The sequence below is a fragment of the Centropristis striata genome, chromosome 17 (genome assembly GCF_030273125.1).
Source record: "Centropristis striata isolate RG_2023a ecotype Rhode Island chromosome 17, C.striata_1.0, whole genome shotgun sequence".
Taxonomy (NCBI): domain Eukaryota; kingdom Metazoa; phylum Chordata; class Actinopteri; order Perciformes; family Serranidae; genus Centropristis; species Centropristis striata.
This window is the reverse complement of record NC_081533.1, coordinates 17,416,301-17,437,410: the sequence shown is the minus strand read 5'-3', so window position 1 is coordinate 17,437,410 and position 21,110 is coordinate 17,416,301. Positions and strand designations below refer to the sequence as shown.

General features: G+C 37.2%; 1 protein-coding gene across 1 annotated transcript in view; it reads right to left on the bottom strand.

Annotated features, from left to right (window-relative positions):
- Nucleotides 1–21,110, bottom strand: part of nhsl2 (NHS-like 2) — a 183,925-nt gene that overhangs the window by 80,599 nt on the left and 82,216 nt on the right. Inside the window, exon 8 of the mRNA XM_059354398.1 lies at nt 7,374–7,474. Within this exon, the coding sequence (XP_059210381.1) occupies nt 7,374–7,474 (101 nt within the window). The remainder of the gene's footprint in view (nt 1–7,373; nt 7,475–21,110) is intronic.

Here is a 21,110-nt window from a genome sequence, read left to right as displayed (position 1 = left end):
TGTTGTAACCATGAGCTTAGTTCTATTTAAGGCTGTAAGAGACTATTAAGGACAATTGCTTCTAGCTAGCCAACATCAGCTAGCTAGCTATATTAGCAAACTTAGGCTTTCACACATTATCATGACAAATGTAATGTAAATGTTTGTTTTGGTGAAATAATAAATAAAATAATGATAAAATACTAGAAGTATAAAAAAAAGCTGACTCATAGTTTGTGCAGTATTACAGAAGCTTAGAAGTTAGCTAATATAGCTAGGTGAAGCGCAGCTTGCTAATGGCAATTAGCCTCTGTCAGCGATAAAGAAAATACAGTTTGCTTGAGAACAGAGAGTTAGTTGTTACAACTCTGTTTTTAACTAATTTCATCTTGACAAATGTTTAGTTAAATGATTGTAGCTGTTAAAACAACAAAAAAGAAAATAGCTGAGTCACAGTCTGGCAGCTAACTTGGCAAGCGACTCCCAGTGTGAGCAGCTAGCGTAGCCTCTCTGTCAGCTAAACACACTTCATTAAGTAGTGTAGATTCAGTTTTTGACAGAAATGTCTTCTCTTATTCAATTATATTAAGGCAAATATAATGTTATGTTTTGTTTCATCTTATTGCTTATGTAGCTGCACTTATTTGTAAGTTAGCCAAACTTCTGCTAACAATATGCTAACTACAGCAGTCTCAGAGTTAAGTCTGGATATTGAGTAACCTTTAAGAAGTGCTGATGGGGAGGTATTATCTGATTAATAAGAGATATTTTTTTTCTAAAAAGGGCTGTAAGACTTAAGGCTGATGCACATTTAAATTTAATAAGAGGTAATTGAACCCCTAAGCTTCAACTACTGATAGCTGACAAAGGGCCAGTGGGGAAAATTTTCTCAGATTAATAATAAATATAAGTTTTTGGTGTAAAAATATTTAAATAAAGTGGTTGCTCTGATTCCTTAATGAGATTTCTCACGTTGGGAACATGGAAAAAAAACAACTAGAAAATGAAATTCAATATAAAATGAGCGAAATGAGCTGTTGCAGAGTAAAGCCATGGTTATAATTGTTGTTTTTGATACAGGTTTATAACAGTATGCTTTCACTGTGATGGCGTCTGAGTGATTTTGTGCCCTCAGCATACTTTTTAGTCTGGAAGCTGATGGCACAGACTGTTTTGACGGATACGAGAGGCTGAGCAGAGGAGTCTTTAGGGGACTTGTTTCCTTTGAGGTTAACAATTAATTCTTGATTAAAAGTTGAGCAGCAGCCGTATACACACACACAAACACACATATAGACACGTAGAGCACACTCAGTCCTCCTCAGCGGAGATGTCACTCCTTTTCCCTTCCTCCCTTATGTAACAGTGGTGACATGAAAAGGAAGGAAGATGGAGGGATTGGATGAAGGAGAGACACAAGCCTTTGGGCATCACTGGGCAGATTTAGGAAGGAGAAAAAAAACTCAATCTCCACAGTCCTTTTGAGTAAAGGGAATGGATGCTTCTGGAGAGAAATGCATTGCAGAGACAGGATGGCTCCTGTTCAGAGGGAAAAGTGTCAAGTCGAAGAGGTTCAGTCTCCACTTAACATGCTTGTTCACAATCATACCCTAAATATCTACATCTACTTGTGATGCTGAATGAATGAAGCTGAATTTATTGTAGAACTTTAAAGATCGCTAAATGTTGGATTAAAAAATATATCAAACACACAAATAGAAAATATACTGTATATAATTCTAAATGCCTTGAAACCAATCTTGCTTTATAAAAAAACATTGTCTATTTGTCAACAAGATCTCCAGCCTAAACAACAGAATAGGTTGTTTGATATGACCCATATGATCGTTTTTCAAAATCACCCATATGAGCACTTTGCGGTTCACGGTACATCGCAGAGCAGGTAATTCTAAAAACAGCACACGTTATTATACATACATGCCCAAAACATGAGGTATGGAAGTTCAGTGATGTTTAAATCATATAATTTACTTTTACAACTCTACAGTGCCATTTAGCTTTTATCCAAAGCAACGTACATTTTAGAGTAAATACAACACAAAGATGAAGTCAAAGACATAACAAGAGTAAGTGCCGTGGGTTAAGTTTGAGTTCCTTAGGACGCAAGTGCACGAGTTGTCAGTGAGATATTTATCGTTGTCATCTGTGAAGGTCAAGTGTGAAGGTGTTCAGTAAAGAGTTGGGTCTTCAGTCTCTTCTTAACTCTATGGAGTCATGGGCTATTTTGTCCATTTTTGAATCCTTTTCATGTCTTTTCGTGTCTTTGTAAGTCATTTTGTGTCTTTTTTTTTGGTCATCTTGTGGGGTTTTTTGGTCATTCTGTTTCTTTTTTGGTCTTTTTGTTAGTCATGTTGTGTCTTTTTCTGGTCATTTTCTCTTTTCATTTTGTCTTTTTTGGTAATTTTTTGTCTTTTTGTGTCTTTTTTGGTCATCTTGTGTCTTTTTTTGGTCATTTTGTGTCTTTTTTGGTCATTCTGTGTCTTTTTTGGCATTTTACACCACATTCCACTTTACAGCCACAATTTTCAGCCTGGGATTTAGTTAAAGCAACATAAAAAAAATATGTGTGGAGTTAAACTGAAGTGAAATGAACCTCAACAGCAGGAGTAAAGACTGAAAACAACAACACGTTAACAATATGAAGGACGAACTGTAGACGAGAAAAAAGCAAAACAAGTGACACTCATCAAGCAAATGGTTCAAACCCAAGATACAATGAAAGCCTATTCTGTACTCAAGTTCAGTGTCTATACAGCAGTTGAGTTGTTTGTGTTTTTTTTACTTGCAAGACAGAAGCAAAACCTTCAACAGATGGAGACCCCATTCTTAATTATGCCTCTAACGTCTGATTGGCTCATTTTCCGACCGAGGAAACAGCAGTCATTGTGTTCAACCACAGACCAAACTGGAGATGAGGGCAGTGATTCAGAAGTCTGGAATCAAGCAGGAACCTCATGAGGAATGTGTGTGAAATGCAGTAAATGTTATTGGTGATGTTATTTGGATTAAATTCAACTTGGAAAGGAAAATGTTCTTGGCTAATAAAGGTGGTCACAGCAGAAAAAAGTTTGGGAAGCACTGACCTTAGAGGAATGTTTTTTCATTAAATGTATATATATATATATACACACTACTCAGCCTTTACAACGAAATTAAAATTAGCTCCACTTTTACCAGCTGCAACATTAAAGATTAATGCATCACTAATTATATTTCTTCTTTTTTTCCCCTGAAATAAGCAATTCTGAATAATAACTACTTTTACTTTTGGTACCTCAAATATATTTTAATGCATTTGTACTTAACCCTTTGATGCACAACATGGGTCTAAAGTGACCTGACAGAGTTTTTATGTTCTATAACTTTGCAATAAATTATTTTCATCATTCAGTATTCCAGGTTTTCCTCAATTCGTTTGTTTTTGATCATCATACATCCTAATATTATGTTTTCCTTTATTCATTTTTGAATAAAAACCCTTTTTGTGTCACTATCCTTTTAATGCAAAACATGGGTCAAAAATGACCCATATCCATTTTTTTTTAGCATTCTACGTAGCTAACTTCTTGGCTAGGTATTTAGCTAAGTAGCTTGTTAAGCTAACTACATAGCTAACTTCTTGGCTAGGTATTTAGCTAAGTAGCTTGTTAAGCTAACTACTTAGCTAACTTCTTGGCTAGGAATTTAGCTAAGTAGCTTGTTAAGCTAACTACTTAGCTAACTTCTTGGCTAAATAGTTAGCTTAGAAAGCTACTTAGCCAAGTAGTTAGCTATGTAATCATACAAAAACCTTTTTCTTCATAAAGTATGAGAAGCAAAATGGAAATAATGATCTGTTGTTATCGAAAACAAGATATTTAAAGAATACTTGGAATATTCAATCATAAAATAAGTTGATATGAAAAGATAGAGCACAGAAACACACAGCAGCATTAAATAATATGGGAAGTGAATGAGGTTCATTTTTCACCCATGTTGTGTGTTAGTAGGGGTTAAAATATGTTGTGCATCAAAGGGTTAAGCAAAAAATGTAATTAGCATTTCTGCACTTTGGTACTTTTACTTATCTAAAAGAAATTAAAGAAAACTCTCCCACCACTGCTGTTAAGTAAGCAAGAGAGTCCAGTGCAGTAAAATAAATCTGTATAGAACCAGCAAGACCATTAGCACCAGTGGCCAGAGATGAACATGAATATTTACTGGTGTCATTGACAAAATAGAGAAAGAAAGAGGCGAGAGAAGGTTAAATCAGCTTCCAGCTTACGCAGAGAAAACACAGCAGTGATACTGCACCCACACACACACACACACACACACACACAAACATCCTCATGAAAAAGTTTCTATAGTGTCCACACTGCACACAAACAAGAAGATTTTTACACCTACTCTCCACTGACACACACTCACAAACACACATGAATAACATGGAGGTGTTGCACACAGTTATTCTGTCTCTAAGGCCGATTACTAATTCATTCCCCTCCGCGTGCGTCGGAGTGTCAGCAGGGAGGACGCCGATTTAGACATGACGTTATCACCGGACACACTTTCTCTCCCACACACACAAATACACACATGAATGGGTAAACACAACCATCACTCACATTTTATCATTTTTATCACCCACATACTCGATGATAAAAATACATCTGTGTATCTTTCACAGACTTGTGAGGAAATGTAATGTGGGTGATAGGCCAGGAGCGAGTGCTGTACGCCAAGTACTGACCAGTGTGTGTGTGTGTGTGTGTGTGTGTGTGTGTGTGTGTGTGTGTGTGTGTGTGTGTGTGTGTTTATAAATGACAGGCTTATGAGCCACTGTTACCATTAGCCCAGTGCTCAGCAGACTCGTTTATGTTTGTCTTAAATTACATTGTCATTGCCCAATGAAAAGCCTGGCTAAAACAAAGTGTGTGTGTTAGTGTTAGTGTGTGTGTGTGTGTGTGTGTGTGCAGACCATGCAGTAAAGTAGATTTACCGACTACACTGGGACCCAAACGGAACATTTGCCGTCCTTCTGGGTGTCGTTATCAAAATGAAGCAGGCATCCTGCACAGAGACATTATCCATACTGACCTTTGTTGTTACAACTGAGTAACAACAAAGGTCGATGCAGATAATATAACTGACCTCCGAGTCTCTTTGCTGTCAAGGTAATAAAGCACCACAGCTTCAAACTGTGCAAGAATACTGAAAATATATGCTAAAAAAAGGTTAAATATCTATATTTGAGCATCAAAACTTGGTGACATGGTACCAGGCTGACAGAAATATATAAACTAAAAACGGACCAATTTCAATAGGCACCTTCGGTGCTCAGTCCCTAATTATTAGTTCAGCTTGGTTATAAATAGAAATGTAATCCAATGCGATCTTTTGATGATGATTCGGATGTTATCACACAATTGAATAGGTGTTAATTAGCTGTTATCATACCATAAGTATGGGCAAGTAAGGGCTTACTACACCTTCTAGCAGGTACAGCCGATTGCTATCAGCAATTAAATAGGCTGCAATACTAATATGTTGCTGGTGGTGCCATCTAACAGCCGTACCAATGAACAAAGCAAAGGCAGAAGTGTTGTTACGTAGTGTGAAAACATACAGGAAGCTATGTTACTTTTTAAACTAGGAAACAAACAATTTTTCTCTAACCTTATTGAAGTAGTTAGCAGTGTTTAGAATCGCATAAACCTAACGAAATGGCAGCATACCACAAAACCTTACTGTCCTGTCTCTGTCTCTAACATACAACACAGTGCTTGTTCTGACAAAATGTTTGTTGCTACACTTTTTAAGAGGCGGCAGAAGAGCCCGTCCCTTCGCGTCACTCAAGCGAATTAGCCAAACGGTGACATAGCAAGCGCTAAGCCACTTCGTTATTCAACAAGTCTACTTAATTACCCATACGGCCACAAAACAGCATGAAACCTAGACAAACTCAAACGAAAATACCACAAAAACCTTACTGACCTGGCTCTGTCTCTAACATACAACACAATGCTTGTTCTACACACTTAGTTTTCAGCAACCTGTTGTGACTGGGCTGATAACAACCTACTGGACCTACAAGCAGGTGGAGCAGGCCATAAGAGAGTAGGGGATAATAACCACTAAAAACACCAAAACATTTGTTATCTTGTGATCTCTGAAAAGAAAAAAAGTGACTTTTCCACTCTGACTTGCGTGTAAAAATTCAAAGCAGTGGGATGAATGAATGACACCAAAGCTGCACGTGACGACCTTTTGACATTGCCAATCCCAATCTGAGTCACAGCGTCAGAAAGAGCTGTGTGAAGTTGTATTACGTCTCACTGTTCGTGACTCGGCCCGTGCCAGAGCAGCCCACTCACCCTGATGGCTAAATGAGCAATTAGCTGAGTGTGAATCAGAGGTGTTGCAGCAAGTAAGGTACACGGGAAGCCCGGGGGTTACTTTCTGCTATGAACAGCCAATGATGATGCAACATCGGTGACATATTTACTAATATTTAGCCAAGGTTTGGTGCAGGATTTATAGACGTTATGCCCTACTTTAGTGCAATATTTACAGATATTTTAGCCTTAGTTTGGTGCAATATTTACACATTTAGTCTTAGTTTTGTGCAATATTTACTGGTGTTTAGCCATAGTTTTGGGCAATATTCTGCCAAAAATTTGGTGAAGTATTTATTGGTGTTTAGTCTTAGATTGGTGAAATATTTATTGGTGTGCAGTCTTAGTTTGGTGCAATATTTATTCATGTTTAGTCTTCGTTTGGTGCAGTATTTACTGGTGTTAAAGCTTCAGTTTGGTGCAATATTTTATGGTGTTAAATTAGTTTGGTGCGAAATTTAGCCTTAGTTTGGTGCAGTATTTATTGGTGTGCAGTCTTAGTTTGGTGCAATATTTACTAATGTTTAGCTTTAGTTTGGTGCAATATTTATTGGTGTGCAGTCTTAGTTTGGTGCAATATTTACGAATGTTTAGCCTTAGTTTGGTGCAATTTTTACTGGTGTTATAGCTTTAGTTTGGAGCAATATTTACTGGTGTTATAGCCTTAGTTTGGTGCTGACAGGTTCTACTGATCATCAAGGCCACTTTTGACTTATTTAAATTCATTAGTATTCTATTGACTTGAAAGCCAATTCATTTTTAACCATGTAGGAAGTGTCGGACATTGCCTTAATTAAATATGTAGAAAATAGTGTAAACATATTCCTTGAATATCTAAAAGTGGGTGTTTGAAAGGAGTCCCAGCTGTGGCAGATGATGATTTGGAGACTTTGATCTGGACACAGCATGAATGTTCCCTCACAGAACATGAGAGTCACTTTAAGTGGCTAAATTGGTTGGAAATTGAGTGTGTGCATGTGTTCACATCTTATTTACTTAGAGCGTTTCTTTATGGGTTTGTGGGTGTGTTTGTGCAGCTTGATGTGCAGCCTCTGACTGCTGCAGCCAGTAGCCTCTGTGCAGCTCAGTGCTGCCCCCTGCAGGAAAAGCAGGTATAAAACACAGACAGTGTTCAGTTTCTGTGACCAGGTAAAGTCTACTGAAATCTTTTCCTTTTTTTCTTTTCTGTTCCTACAGTTCTTGAGTGTCATCAAGAAGCACCAAAGTTACACTGAAGACTGAAGATACATACAGTGTACACAAATAATTTATTTAAATTAAGGGATTTGTTTATCTCTTAAGCCACTAATTGCAAAAACACTTTAACACTCACACGCAATCAAGACTTTTAAGGAGCCGTGACTCAGCACAGATGTTTTCAATGATACATTAAACAGCACAATCACAAACATATAGTCACACAGTTAGTGTTGCATCTGTTTGAGGCAAAACCGCAGTATCTGAAGGTTTCAGAAATACAAATATATAATCTTTTTTATGAGCTTTTGTCGTGTTTGTATGGCTATCTTCATTTATGCACAATCTGTGTGTGCGCGTGTGTATGGTGTGTATGTGGGTGTGTGTGTGTGTGCGTGTGCATGTGTGTGTATGTGCGTGTGCATGTGTGTGTATGGTGTGTGTTTGTAGATGTATGCTACATCCCAATTTATTTATGCACAATCTGTGTGTGTTTGTGTGTGTGTGTATGTGTGTGTATGTTCATGTGTGTATGTGTGTGCGTGTGCATGTGTGTGTGTTTGTAGGTGTATGCTACATCCCAACTTATTTATGCACAATATGTGTGTGTGTGTGTGTGTGTGTGTGTGTGTGTGTGTGTGTGTACAAATGTTTAATCTTTTTTTTTTTTTAGCTTTTGTTGTGTTTGTATGGCTATCTTTGTGGGGACCAGCTCAAGTTTAAAACCTGTTGAGTGAGGAACTTTTTACAAAGTGAGGACATTTTAAATTTTTATTTTTATTTTACTGTAATGGCCTCTAAAGGCTATATTTAGGCTTCTGACAAAGTTTCAGAGAGGTGGGAAAATGAGAAAAAATGAAGAAAAATCTGTACCTTTCCTGCATACACACAGATCGCCCCCTACTGGTTTTTCAAATTCACTACACCCGAGCCATTAACCCTTATAGGGAACTTCTGGAAATTAATGTCAACCCTGAAGTGTTATTGGAGGATTTGATAAGACTTTTTGCAAAATGTTTCATTTTTATATGCAAATCGAAGTCAATTGAGTCATTATTATTATTATTATTATTATTATGTTTATGTTTATTATTATTATGTTTATTATATTATATACAACAACCCCAAATAAACAATAACACATCATTTGCATCCATCACCACTTTATCTTTTACCTTTAAACTATTTATTATCTTTTTGGACTACTTATTACATATGCATAATGTCTGAATGTCTTTTTTAAAGCACCTTATATATGAGAAGCACACTTAAATATAGTTGTATACTTTTTTTAATACAATGAAAATAAAGGAAAGCTTGAATCTTGTATGATTTACTGATTGGTCCTGTTATAGATGTCCGCTCAAGTTACCAAATATGGTTATTTGCCTGAAAACGGGTTAAGTCAGTCAGTGAAATTAGAGATGAAATGTCAATTTAGTGAATGTGCAAGGATTTAATTAAATATTTGCTTGTTTTTATTGCATTCTGTGACAGGCATCTTTGACATCTTTGGATCAATAAACACTGATGAAACAGCAGAATAGGTGTGCCTCTTATTACATTTACAGTAAATTTCCTCAAGTATAAAACCCAGGCCAAACTCCATCAACACAAATCTAATTTTACAGTTGTGTTAGCTTGAAGAAAAAAAGAACAATCCTATATTAAATGCACAAACAAATGCTTTTAATACCATTGAATATAAACCTTTTATTAAGATTTCGAACCTGTTAAAGGGTGGATGGCCTCTGGCATCTCTAGTAGAAGACACAAGCAGTCACACAAGTACAGTTCAAAATTCAATACACACACACACACACACACACACACACACACACACACACACATTCTTGTACTTCTATCTTTGTGAGGACCATCATTGGAATAGTGAATTCCCTTGCAAGGTTATAATAGTTTTGGATTTTTCATTAGTTTTAGTTTTCATTTTGTTGGAAAAATTTGTTTTCAAATCCAGTTAATTTTAATGTGTTTTTAGAGTGAGTTTGCTAGTTTTAGTTTAGTATTTTTTTTTTAAAATGCTTTAGTTTTAGTTTAGTTTTCATTAGTTTTAGTTTCTTGTAATGGGGTATTTGTTGGGTGGGAGACTAAAAGAGGTCACAGTAAATTTTGCCTTTATTTCCTTTGTCTTATCCATCTTCATTATGTATGAAAAAAGAGGAAAACGAAGGACATTTTCACTATAATTTTAGTTAGTTTTGTAACCACACAATACAGTTTCAGTTAATTATCATTATCATGTAACCTTTAACCCTTAAAACAAAGTCTGAAATCTAAAAAAAAGCCTTTAAAGAAGTGAAATGTCCTCACTTTGCAAAAATGTCCTCACTCTGTTGGTTAAAAATGTGTTCCGGTCCTCACTATGTAGGAAGTACAAGACACACACACACACACACACACACACACACACACACACTCACTAAAAGGGTGTACCGGCTGTCTGCAGTTATTAGACCCTGGAAGTAATTTATAGTGACATGAGCCACAATTCATCCTCTCCCTCCTTCCTTTCACTTGTTCATCCTCTTCATCTCACTTACTCACTCTTCCTCTTCCTCCCTCTCTCTTTCCATGTGTCGCCTGATTTCATCCTTTATTCCCATAATCACTAAAAGTTCCTCCTTTCCACTTCTCTCTCTCTCTCTCTCTAGTTGTTGCTCACATATTCCCCAGAGCTTTTTCATTTGTCTTTCCTCTTCTGGCATATCTCCTTCATTACAAAAACACACACACACACACAAAATGAGGGACAGGCGAGAGGGTGGAGTAATGAAATTGGGTATAATGAGGTGTTTGTGTGTGTGTGTGTGTGTGTGTGTGTGTGTGTGTGTGTGTGTGTGTGTGTGTGTGATCACAGGACTAATCCACCTGGCTCAGCCACCATGGAGAATAAGCTTGACTGAGCTGAACACAAACAACAACTTGCAACACCAAATGGACACTTTGTGAATGTTCATGTATGTATTTTGTTCATGTATGTTATTTGTGTGTGTGTTTGTATGGCGTGTATGCGTGTGCGTGTGCATGTGTGTGTGTGTGTGTGTGTGTGTGTGTATGGTGTGTATGTGTGTGTGTTCATGTGTGTATGTGCGTGAGTGTGTGTGTGGTGTGTATGTGTATGTAGGTGTGTGTTTGCACGTGCAAGTGTAGTTATTTGTGTATGTGTGTATGTTTGTAGGTGTATGCTACATCCCAACTTATTTATGCACAATCGGTGTGTGTGTGTGTGTGTGTGTGTGTGTGTGTGTGTGTGTGTGTGTGTGTGTGTGTGTGTAAAAAATGCATCATAGCAAAAAGACACAGAATAAATGTTAATATTGACTTGATCTGCTCTGCTTGATAAGTAGGTGTGTGTGTGTGTGTGTGTGTGTGTGTCAGTTGGAGCCTAATTGAAGAGCTGGATGCGTTCAGCCATGTTTGCTAACAGGAACAAAGATCCAATTTTATGCTAATTACTGACGCAGAGATTTGCGTCACTTTGATTCTGATGGTTAGTCGGACGGGGAGATAGTTAACATGACTCACTGCCGGTAACACACACACACACACACACACACACACAGACACACACAGTGGTATCCTCTCCAAAACAGCCATATGGAGACAATGTCTGTATTTTTGGAGTTAATAACTGTTTTGTTTTTTTCAGTACAGGCTCTTATTTTGCCATGGTTGCCGTGGATACAGCCAAATAAGCCTGGCGGGACACTGCAGAGCCATGTTTGATTCACACACACACACACACACACACACTGATATAAGCATGAATGACTAAGCATAGTCACTCAGTTACCTGACCTATTTAATCATGTGTTAATATATTGATGTATATTATATATTTTTGCTCTGATTTTCAGTTTTTTGTACTGAATTTCCTATCTATCTATCTATCTATCTATCTATCTATCTATCTATCTATCTATCTATCTGCAGCTCAGCACTGTGGTACAAGTTGTTCCTGTTGTATAAAAATGCATTAATTAATTAAAGTTGTAAAAGTGTAAAAGGGCTGAGAACATTATGTTATGAATATATTAAGGTCATTACCATGCCCAATTATATCTCATACATTTAAGTTTTGGTTGTTGCCATTCATTACACAAATTTGGTGCTTAATTTTTACCAATTCCACTCAAGAATGTATTAAAAAAAATGTAAAAAAAAATCCTCCTTAATATCACATCAAGACTTTTTTTTAAGTAATTTAGTTTTTTTCTGTCATTTTGTGTCTTTTTCTGTAATTTTGTGTCTTTTTTCTGTCTATCTATCTATCATCTATCCATCCTTCTATCTATCCATCCATCCATTATATAGATTATAAAAGGATTTCCAATATGTTGTGTCCATTAATTTCTACTCCAAAATTTCACTGTATTCATGTCAGCATATTTTAAAACGGAGTGTTTCAATTGTGAAATAGCCTCATATGCAGCGTCCAATAAAACTCTTTAAGTGAAGTACTATTCAGTTCCTGCAAATGTTCAAGGAAAGCTGAAGCTTTCAAACATATAAATCCTTCAGTAGAAAAATGAATTAATCCAAACATAATGCAATAGTTAAGTGAATAAAAGGTGGGGTCAGGGACACATGACTCACCGTTATGCAGGATTTAACAAAAGGCTGATTCCAACACATGTAACAGTGTAATGGTGCAAAAATGCAGCTGCTTTTCAGTGTTATTGGTGAGGTCCATCTGATCAAAGTTTAAATCTCAGCTGACTGTGATTATAGTTAATTTGACTCCACCTCTCCCGAGTAGTGATAATATTGTTTGTCCAATATTGTATCTTATAAATTACCACAAAATTAACCCACGATGTGATCAATCAGTCGTTATCTCCTCAGCTGAATCACATCCAGAAACTTGCTGTCAATCAACTTAATGATAATGATGTGTGAGACTTTTATTGTTTGATAAACAGTATTACATGCTTGTTTTTGTTTGAAGGCTGATGTTATGAAACCACTTTAATACCAGCAAAGTCATTAACTCTTAGAAAATGACTCAAGAAAAGTCCGACGTAAATGCTTCAACATGTTCAGAGCATCATCCAAGTTTTAAGTAGGATGTATCTTTTTGTATTTCATTTGAAAGCAGCTGTCAAAAATAAGTATGCCGTTTTAAGCATCAAGTATTTTTCTTATTTTGCACAAGGAATGACTATTACATAACAAATGTGATAAGAGTATGCTCCACAATACTGTATGCTAATTCCACTACAGAAGAGAGATGAAGATCTCTGCAATTAGTTGTGTGGGAAAAAATATATAAATATATAAAATATTGTGCATCAGAGGTTATAGTTTTATACCAATATCAATATCATCACTAGCTTCAAAACGGAGCCAACAACAGCCTATAAAAAAAGAGTAATGTCAATCACCGACTGATAAAAAATGGTTATATTTAGCACCAAACCTGCACTGCAAAAAAGCCAACTTGTGTTTTTTTGGCGTGAAACAGTGATTTAAGTTGGTTTAACTTGGAAATATAAATTATTGACATTTAGGGCAATAATGTAAGTTAGCACAACAAAGGAAGCCAGTTGTCTGCTCAAAAACACGTTGGTGAGTTGTTGTTACTTATATCTTTAAGTTGGGGTTCAAAACAAGGACAATAGTTCTGCTAACTCTTATTTCTTTGTTGTGAAATGCGGGAAATCGGTGAAAATCGGTCATTAGCGAAAGCTAGCGGCGAACTGATGCTAGCGGCTAACTGATGCTAGCGGCTAACTGATGCTAGTGGCTAACTGATGTTAGCGGCGCTGCTTGTTACAGCTACAAGAGTAGCCATTAGCATATCAATGCTAACTCAACATTAGCTGACATTTCATTTGCACATTGCAGAAGTTAGCAGAAGTAAGGATTAAAAGTTATTACAATGTAAAATTATAAGTTAGTACAACTTACAGTTGAGTTGACAAAAATCTGAATTCAGAGTTGAGCAGACTCAAAAACAAAACTTAAAATATTTAGTTTAATTGTCCAACTTAAAATTTTATTGAAGTTTGTTGCCTTGAAATTTTGAGTTCACCCAACTTTTCTTTTTTGGCAGTGTGTGCAACAATTTCAATCAACCCAAAAAATGCTGCAAATAAATTAAATGATCATGGAAATGGCCTTTAAATAGTAATTTCATAATGTTATAAGCCCCTTTAAAAAAATACTGAAATACTGAAATAGGTGGCTTAACAAAACACAATGTTTATTACAGATTTATGAGTAGAAAACAGTGCTGAGTGTGAAGAGTGCAAGACTATTTATCTTTCATAAAGACTAATAATAAAAATAAGACTAAAAAAATTCAACTTCTTTACCAGGTGTCAGTAAAATCTGCAGAACAATGACTCCTAGCAGACAAACACCTGCCTCAGCTTTAAGAAGCTGCAAGTTTGAAATCTCAGTAATTCTCTCTCCGAACTCAACTACTATAATTCCCTCAAGCAAGGCAGTTAAATCATGAGGGGACTGATTTAATAATAGATGCAGCTGCACCCGGTCGCTCCTCAGAGTGAAAGAGTGCAACTATATAAATGCAAAGCAAGCTGTTGTGTATGCTCACACAGACACAACCTTCCTGCACAAATAGTCGTTTAAATACAGGCTGTTACTGTAAATAAACCCAGATTGTTTAAATTTGCTGATATGCCAAGAATATGGTGCGGAATATGTAATAACCACGATGATCTAATGTGCAATGCTGCCAAAAAATGAGTCATAATCTTTTTTTTTTTTAAATCCTGCTCAGCTTCAATCAGCTGTGAAATCCACTTTAACCCTCTGGAGTCTCAAAAAGCTCCAAATCCAGACTTCTTCATGACATCCAGACTAGAAAACAAAGCTGCGTGGAGCCCTACTGTAAATTTACCTCTAAAGTTCTGGCTGTAAACTCCATGAGGCCAGTTTCAGTTTGATGATGATATACCAAGTAAAACTGGAGACAAGGTCAAATATATTTAGTATAAAATGATAGAACTGGATGTAACCCTCTTATATGTTAGATTTGCAACCTTTGTTCACATTTGCAACATTTGAAATTCTTTATTGAGCATGATAGTGTTTTGAAAGTTAAAAAAAATTAAAAATCACATTTTATGTTGGACTAAAGGACTAAAAAAGACACAAAATGACCAAAAAAGACACAAAATGAGAAGACAGAATGACCATAAAACAACAACAAATGGTAAATGGACCTGCACTTATATAGCGCTTTTCTAGTCGCTTTGCGACCACTCAAAGTGCTTTACACTACAGACTGCGCTCATTCACCCGTTCACACACACATTCATACTGGTGGCAGAGGCTACCATAAACGGTGCCACCTGCCACCATTGGGAATTCATTCACACACTGATGAACGCAGCATCGGGAGCAATTTGGGGTTCACTATCTTGCTCAAGGATACTTCGACATGTAGGCTGTGATGGTCAGGGATCGAACCAACCGACTCTACCAACTGAGCCACAGCAGCCAAAGAAGACACAAAATGACAAAAAGACACAAATGACCAAAAAAGACACAAAATGATAAAAAAAAGACACAAAATGACCAAAAAAAGAGACACAAATGTCCAAAAAAGACACAAAATGAGAAGACAGAAAGACCAAAAAACAACAACACAGAAGACACAAAATGACCAAAAAAGATACAAAAAATACACAAAAAGACACAAAACTACCAAAAAAGACACAAAATGACACAAATGACCAAAAAAGACACAAAATAATTACAAAGACAAGAAACGACATGAAAAGGATTCAAATAGCCCAATAAGACTCCAGAGGGTTAAAGGAGACAGAGAGGATGATTTCAGGATCTCTAATCTGTGATGCCTCTCCTCTTCCTCAGCCGCTCCGCGCCGCTGGCTGCGTACGAGCAGCTGACTTTGTGTAATTTGAGCTTTCCGACCCAAATATGAGCTTTATCTTAATTTGTACTCTTCTCCGAACTACGAAATCCCTTCAGATCCCCTTAAAACTCTCCTTCAGTTATAATCTCACATCATTTTCGTGGTAAACGAGGTCAGCAGCAGCTCTACACACGGATACTAGCAGGCTGTGTGAAGGTGCTGTATTAGTAACAGGTTCATGCTGAGACATCTGTGATTAACATAAACAATAAACAAGATGATTACTAATAAGACATTTCTCCCTTTGAGGCCAGACTCCAGGAGGAAATCTGCTCCATTAAGACTTTGTCCTTGAAACTGAGTTTTTTTTTAATTGATCACCAAAAATATTTACCTTTTATCGTAGAAACAAACTGTGAAAACGGGCATTATGGTTGCAATTTGGAATTTCCAACAGTCTTTGAACACATCATAGGTTACCAAAGTGTCCATTGGAAAAAGGAATCAAAATGAAGCTTAAAATTGTGAGATTTCTGTCAAAATCACTTTATTCTACATGCCACATTCAATCCTCTGGGCTATTTTGTCCATTTTTGAATCCTTTTCATGTCTTTGTGTCTTTGTAGTCATTTTGTGTCTTTTTTGGTCATTTCTGTCTTTTTTGGTCATTTTGTGTCTTTTTTTGGCCATTTTATGTATTTTTTAGTCCTTTAGTCCAACATAAAATGTGATTTTGAATCTTTTTTTTACTTTCAAAACACTATCATGCTCAATAAAGAATTTTAAATGTTTCAAATGTGAACAAAGGTGTCAAATCTAATATATAAGAGGGTTACATCCAGTTCTATCATTTTATACTAAATATATTTGAGCTTGTCTCCAGTTTTACTTGGTATATCATCATCAAACTGAAACTGGCCTCATGGAGTTTACAGCCAGAACTTTAGAGGTAAATTTACAGTAGGGCTCCACGCTGCTTTGTTTTCTAGTCTGGATGTCATGAAGAAGTCTGGATTTGGAGCTTTTAGAGACTCCAGAGGGTTAAAATGTCTCCAAAAATAAAGTGTTTGTAATAACTAGATCCTGTTAAAAACATTAAATTCTGCTCCTCAGTGACACTGAAGTCATGATTGATTCTGCTGAGACGAACAGTTACATGACAAATATTCACTGAAAATCTGTTTACACAGAGCTGAGAGGAGAGGACAGGAGAGGCTGTAAAAATGCAAATAGTTCAATAGTTCAACATGTGGAGACCCAGTTTCTTTTTCCAATATTCATGACACGTGTGGGCACTTGGGAAAGTGTTGTACAAATAAATTCCATTTTATTCCAATTTTTTTTTTAATTATCAGAGAAATTCAAATTTGTCAATGATAATGTCTGTTTTTACAGTTTCTTTCTACAATAAACTGTATTTTGGGCAATTATTTAAAGAAAACAAACGTTTTAATCACAGTCAAATATTCACGTGTCAAAGGTTTGAAAAAAATCATCACAGAATATTTTGCCCTTTCATTTAATCCCAAATGTTAAATGGTTTAAAAATAGACTTTCAAGTAGAATTTTAAATGATTGAAAAATCCCTGTACAATTTAGAGTTTCTTTTACTCACTTTCACCTTTAATCTTAGGATAATTCAAGTTTACCTTGTCATGCATATTAAAGGTATAATCAAATGTGAAGTGGAGTGAAGTTACACTAATTACATTTAAATTTAATCTCCTGAAATTCTCACTCAGGCTACTCTGAAACTTCTCCACACTGCACTTACTCATGTCCAGACTGTACGGTGTGTCACTGCTGCTGTAAATTCAGTCACCACACACACACACACACACACACACACACACACACACACACAGTCACAGATTATTTATCACAGTGATTGATAACACACACATTCTGCAGATATCACTGGGCAGGGCTGTCGAGGCTGACTCAGCAACTTCCACCAGAGGTCAGAAAGTTTGTGTGTGTGTGTGTGTGTGTGTGTGTGTGTGTGTGTGTGTGTGTCTGTGTGTGTGTGTGTCTGCGTGTGTCTATGTGTGTATGTGTGTGTGTGTGTGTGTGTGTGTGTGTGTGTGTGTGTGTGTGTGTGTGTTTGTGTGCGTGTCTGTGTGTCTGCGTGTGTCTATGTGTGTGTCTGTGTGTGTCTATGCGTGTATCTATGTGTCTGTGTGTGTGTGTGTGTGTGTGTCTGTCTGTCTGTCTGTGTGTGTATGTGTCTGTCTGTGTGTGTGTGTGTGTGTCTGTCTGTGTGTGTATGTGTCTGTGTGTGTGTCTGTGTGTGTGTGTGTGTGTCTGTCTGTCACCTCAGAGAAAACACTGCGGCAAGTAGGCAGGAAATGATGTCACAGGTCTTTCAAGGTCATTGGCTATACCCCGCACAACACACACATAAACACACACACACACACGCACACATTCCTTCTCTTCCTGACAAGGTCTTTCTCCATGACCTTCTGACCCCATCAGCGGAGGTCAGTGAGCACTCGTCCTGCTGGAGTCCATCAATCTTCCTTTATCACTTAACACACTCTCTCTCTCTCTCTCTCTCTCTCTCTCTCTCTCTCTCTCTCTCTCTCTCTCTCTCTCTCTCTCTCTCTCTCTCTCTCTCTCTCTCTCTCTCTCTCTCTCTCTCTCTCTCTCTCTCTCTCTCTCTCTCTCTCTCTCTCTCTCTCTCTCTCACACACACACACACACACACACACACACACACACTGACCCTCCAGCAGATACACTCACCCTGCTGCTGTGTACATGCAGACACAGATGGTCCAAGGTGTACTGTACACACACACACACACACACACAGAAAGTCAGAACAGCTGTCAACTCCCATGCAATCAAAAAAAAACAAAAAACATCTGCGCAAAGTTTCAAAATAAAAGTTGAAGCTGACAGAAAATCAACCAAGTGAGAGACACATGACAACAGATTGAAGAGAATCCCGTTTCCCACTGAGAGCGCTTCACTTAAACGCAACAGGGAGACGATCTGCGCTGCAACCAGCCTGCCAACTCTAACATGATAATGATGTTTATCTTTGCTTTTAAACACGATGAGACCGCAGTACATGATGTCGCTTTAACATTTTATGCTCCACAACACTTGAGAAGCCTTTAATATTTGATGCTGCAAACTGCAAACAACCAGCAGGCCATGAGGACGAGGCCACGCTGCTCTAACAAGAAGAGACGGGCTGTGCTTTTATTTTAGCGCTGTGCCATTCAACAACCTGCACTCCTGAGCCAATATTTAATTTCAAAAACATATTTTTAGCAATTACAAGGGTATTCGACACTGTGGGCATCTTTGTGTTTAGTCTGAGTTATAAACTTCCCACAGGGTCAGAGATGCAGCATAAGATTTTTTTTTAATTCCAAGCATAACAAACAGCTGGATAACAGATGTGGACACTCATTCATTCATATCTATGAAGTAATGTAGAGACATTTATCTCTATGGAGTCTTGGGCTATTTTGTCTATTTTTGAATTATTTTCGTGTCTTTGTAAGTCTTTTTGTGTCTTTTTTGGTGATTTTGTGTCATTTAGTGTCTTTTTTTAGCCATTTAGTGTCTTTTTTTTTGTCATTTTTTTGTCTTTTTTGGTCATTTTGTCTTCTCACACTCAGAGCACTCAAAGTGCTGTCTGAATCTTAGCCTGTTACGGCACATGTCCAAGATGTGAAAACAATAAAACTTTTGTCATAGAGCTAAACCAAATACATCACCGGAAAGGGCTTGGCCTGGAGAGTAACATATATCAATTTGAAGGTTCTATAATATTCTTGCTTTGAGATATTGACCTTTGAACCTTAACCTTGGGGCATATTTGAAGGCTTATAACTAAGGGACAAAAAGGGTTACAGACATGAGACCTACTGTTATAGAAAGGTGTTGACATGGACTATAATGTGAGCATAGTCACTAAGGGGTGGGGGTGGGGGGGCTTTAGGATATGCTGAAAAAGTAAAAAAAATCCCCCATTAAACAAGACAATATTTAAAGTCTGATGCAAAAAATGTGATTGACATCCCCTCAAACCCCTGGAAAGCCACTAATTAAGTATTTCAAACTTCCAATTTTAGGGGAAACCCTGTTTTATTAAAAAACTACAACTCCCTAGACCTCTCTTCAGTACTTATGTCGACATCAGCACCATAGTTGTAGTTCTTCCGTTTAAGGGTTGTGCTAGGGTTGTGAAAACATATTTCTACCCAATATATTGAATATCACACACTGTCTAATAAACAATTATATTGCATGTAGATTATCTATGCTAAAAAAGACAACAATATTTGTTTAATGAAGATATTTTAACTAAAACAGGAGAGCAGTTTTTAGAAAATAAAACATATATTTCTCGCTAGAAATGTAACTAAAATCCATTTTTATGCAGAAACTAAGTTAAAATATTGATTTTTTTTCACTAAAAATGTGAGAACTGTCCGCCATGTTTTTTGTTCTGACTTCCGGGACCTTGAAAGTCACGTGACTTGGACACAAACCAATAGGAACTCTGGATTATAGCGAAATCCGTGTATATTTCACAGAAATTTTATTGATTCCGTGGTTATTTCATGGATTCCTGTGAGACCATGTTGGACTTTTTGTAACACAGGACTTTTACTTATAACAGAGTACTTTTACTGTATAGTATTAGCATGTTTCCTCATGTAAAGCATCTGAATACTTCACTGGATGCAGAGCTTCACTTCCTGTCTGGCCCACTTTGACAGTTGGCCTAGTCTGTCAGAACGGACTACAATCCCCACAGGCCCCTTATCGGCAGCTGCCAGGCCCCTTGATTTGTTTTGGCACCACTTCCTGTAGTTCCAGCCCGCTTTGATAGCGTTAACCTCGTCTGACGGCAAACTACAGAACTCCAGCAGCTCCGAGTGACTGATAGCAGCTCACATCCACTAAGAATGTGTTCTCTTCTCATCCTGCCTCTCAGTCCACATTATTCCCACACTGGGTCACTGTGTGTGTCTGGATTTCTCGATGGGTTGATGCTGCACAGACCACCTCCCATTACACCACACACACACACACACACACACACACACACACACACACACACACACACACACAGACACACACCAGAGGGCTGTGCTGTCTCGGTCAGATTACTTCCAGGAAAATAATCGTCTCCAAGGAAACGGCACTTCATGTGTTTCCTGTTCAAATGACAGACGTTGCTAATAAACAGACAAAACATGACGCTTCATGATGATCTCATCAGCTTGTTCCTAAACCTGTCACAATAATTACAACTTCGACTTATCAAACCCAATCCAATCCAAACCACTTTATTTATATAGCACAATTTTAGCAAACACAAGACTTTTTAGGTAAACAATAGAACAGTAAAATGCAACTAGAAAATTTCTTCTGGGGAAATACTTAATATATTTGACATTATCTCCGGTTTTACTTGGCCGAATATCATCTTTAGAACTTTCCTGCCTGTTGTGACGAGGTTTAAACTACATTCACTGTGTGATACGCTGCAATAAAACGCTAACTTTTAGTGAATTTGGGAGAAATCTACAGGCTTAATGGAGCAAATTGCCTTAAAAGTAAATATCTGCTGGTAAATTTATGAGCAAAAGTTATTAAAAAGCAGAAAGAAAGAGAGCGATAAGAGTCAGAATGAG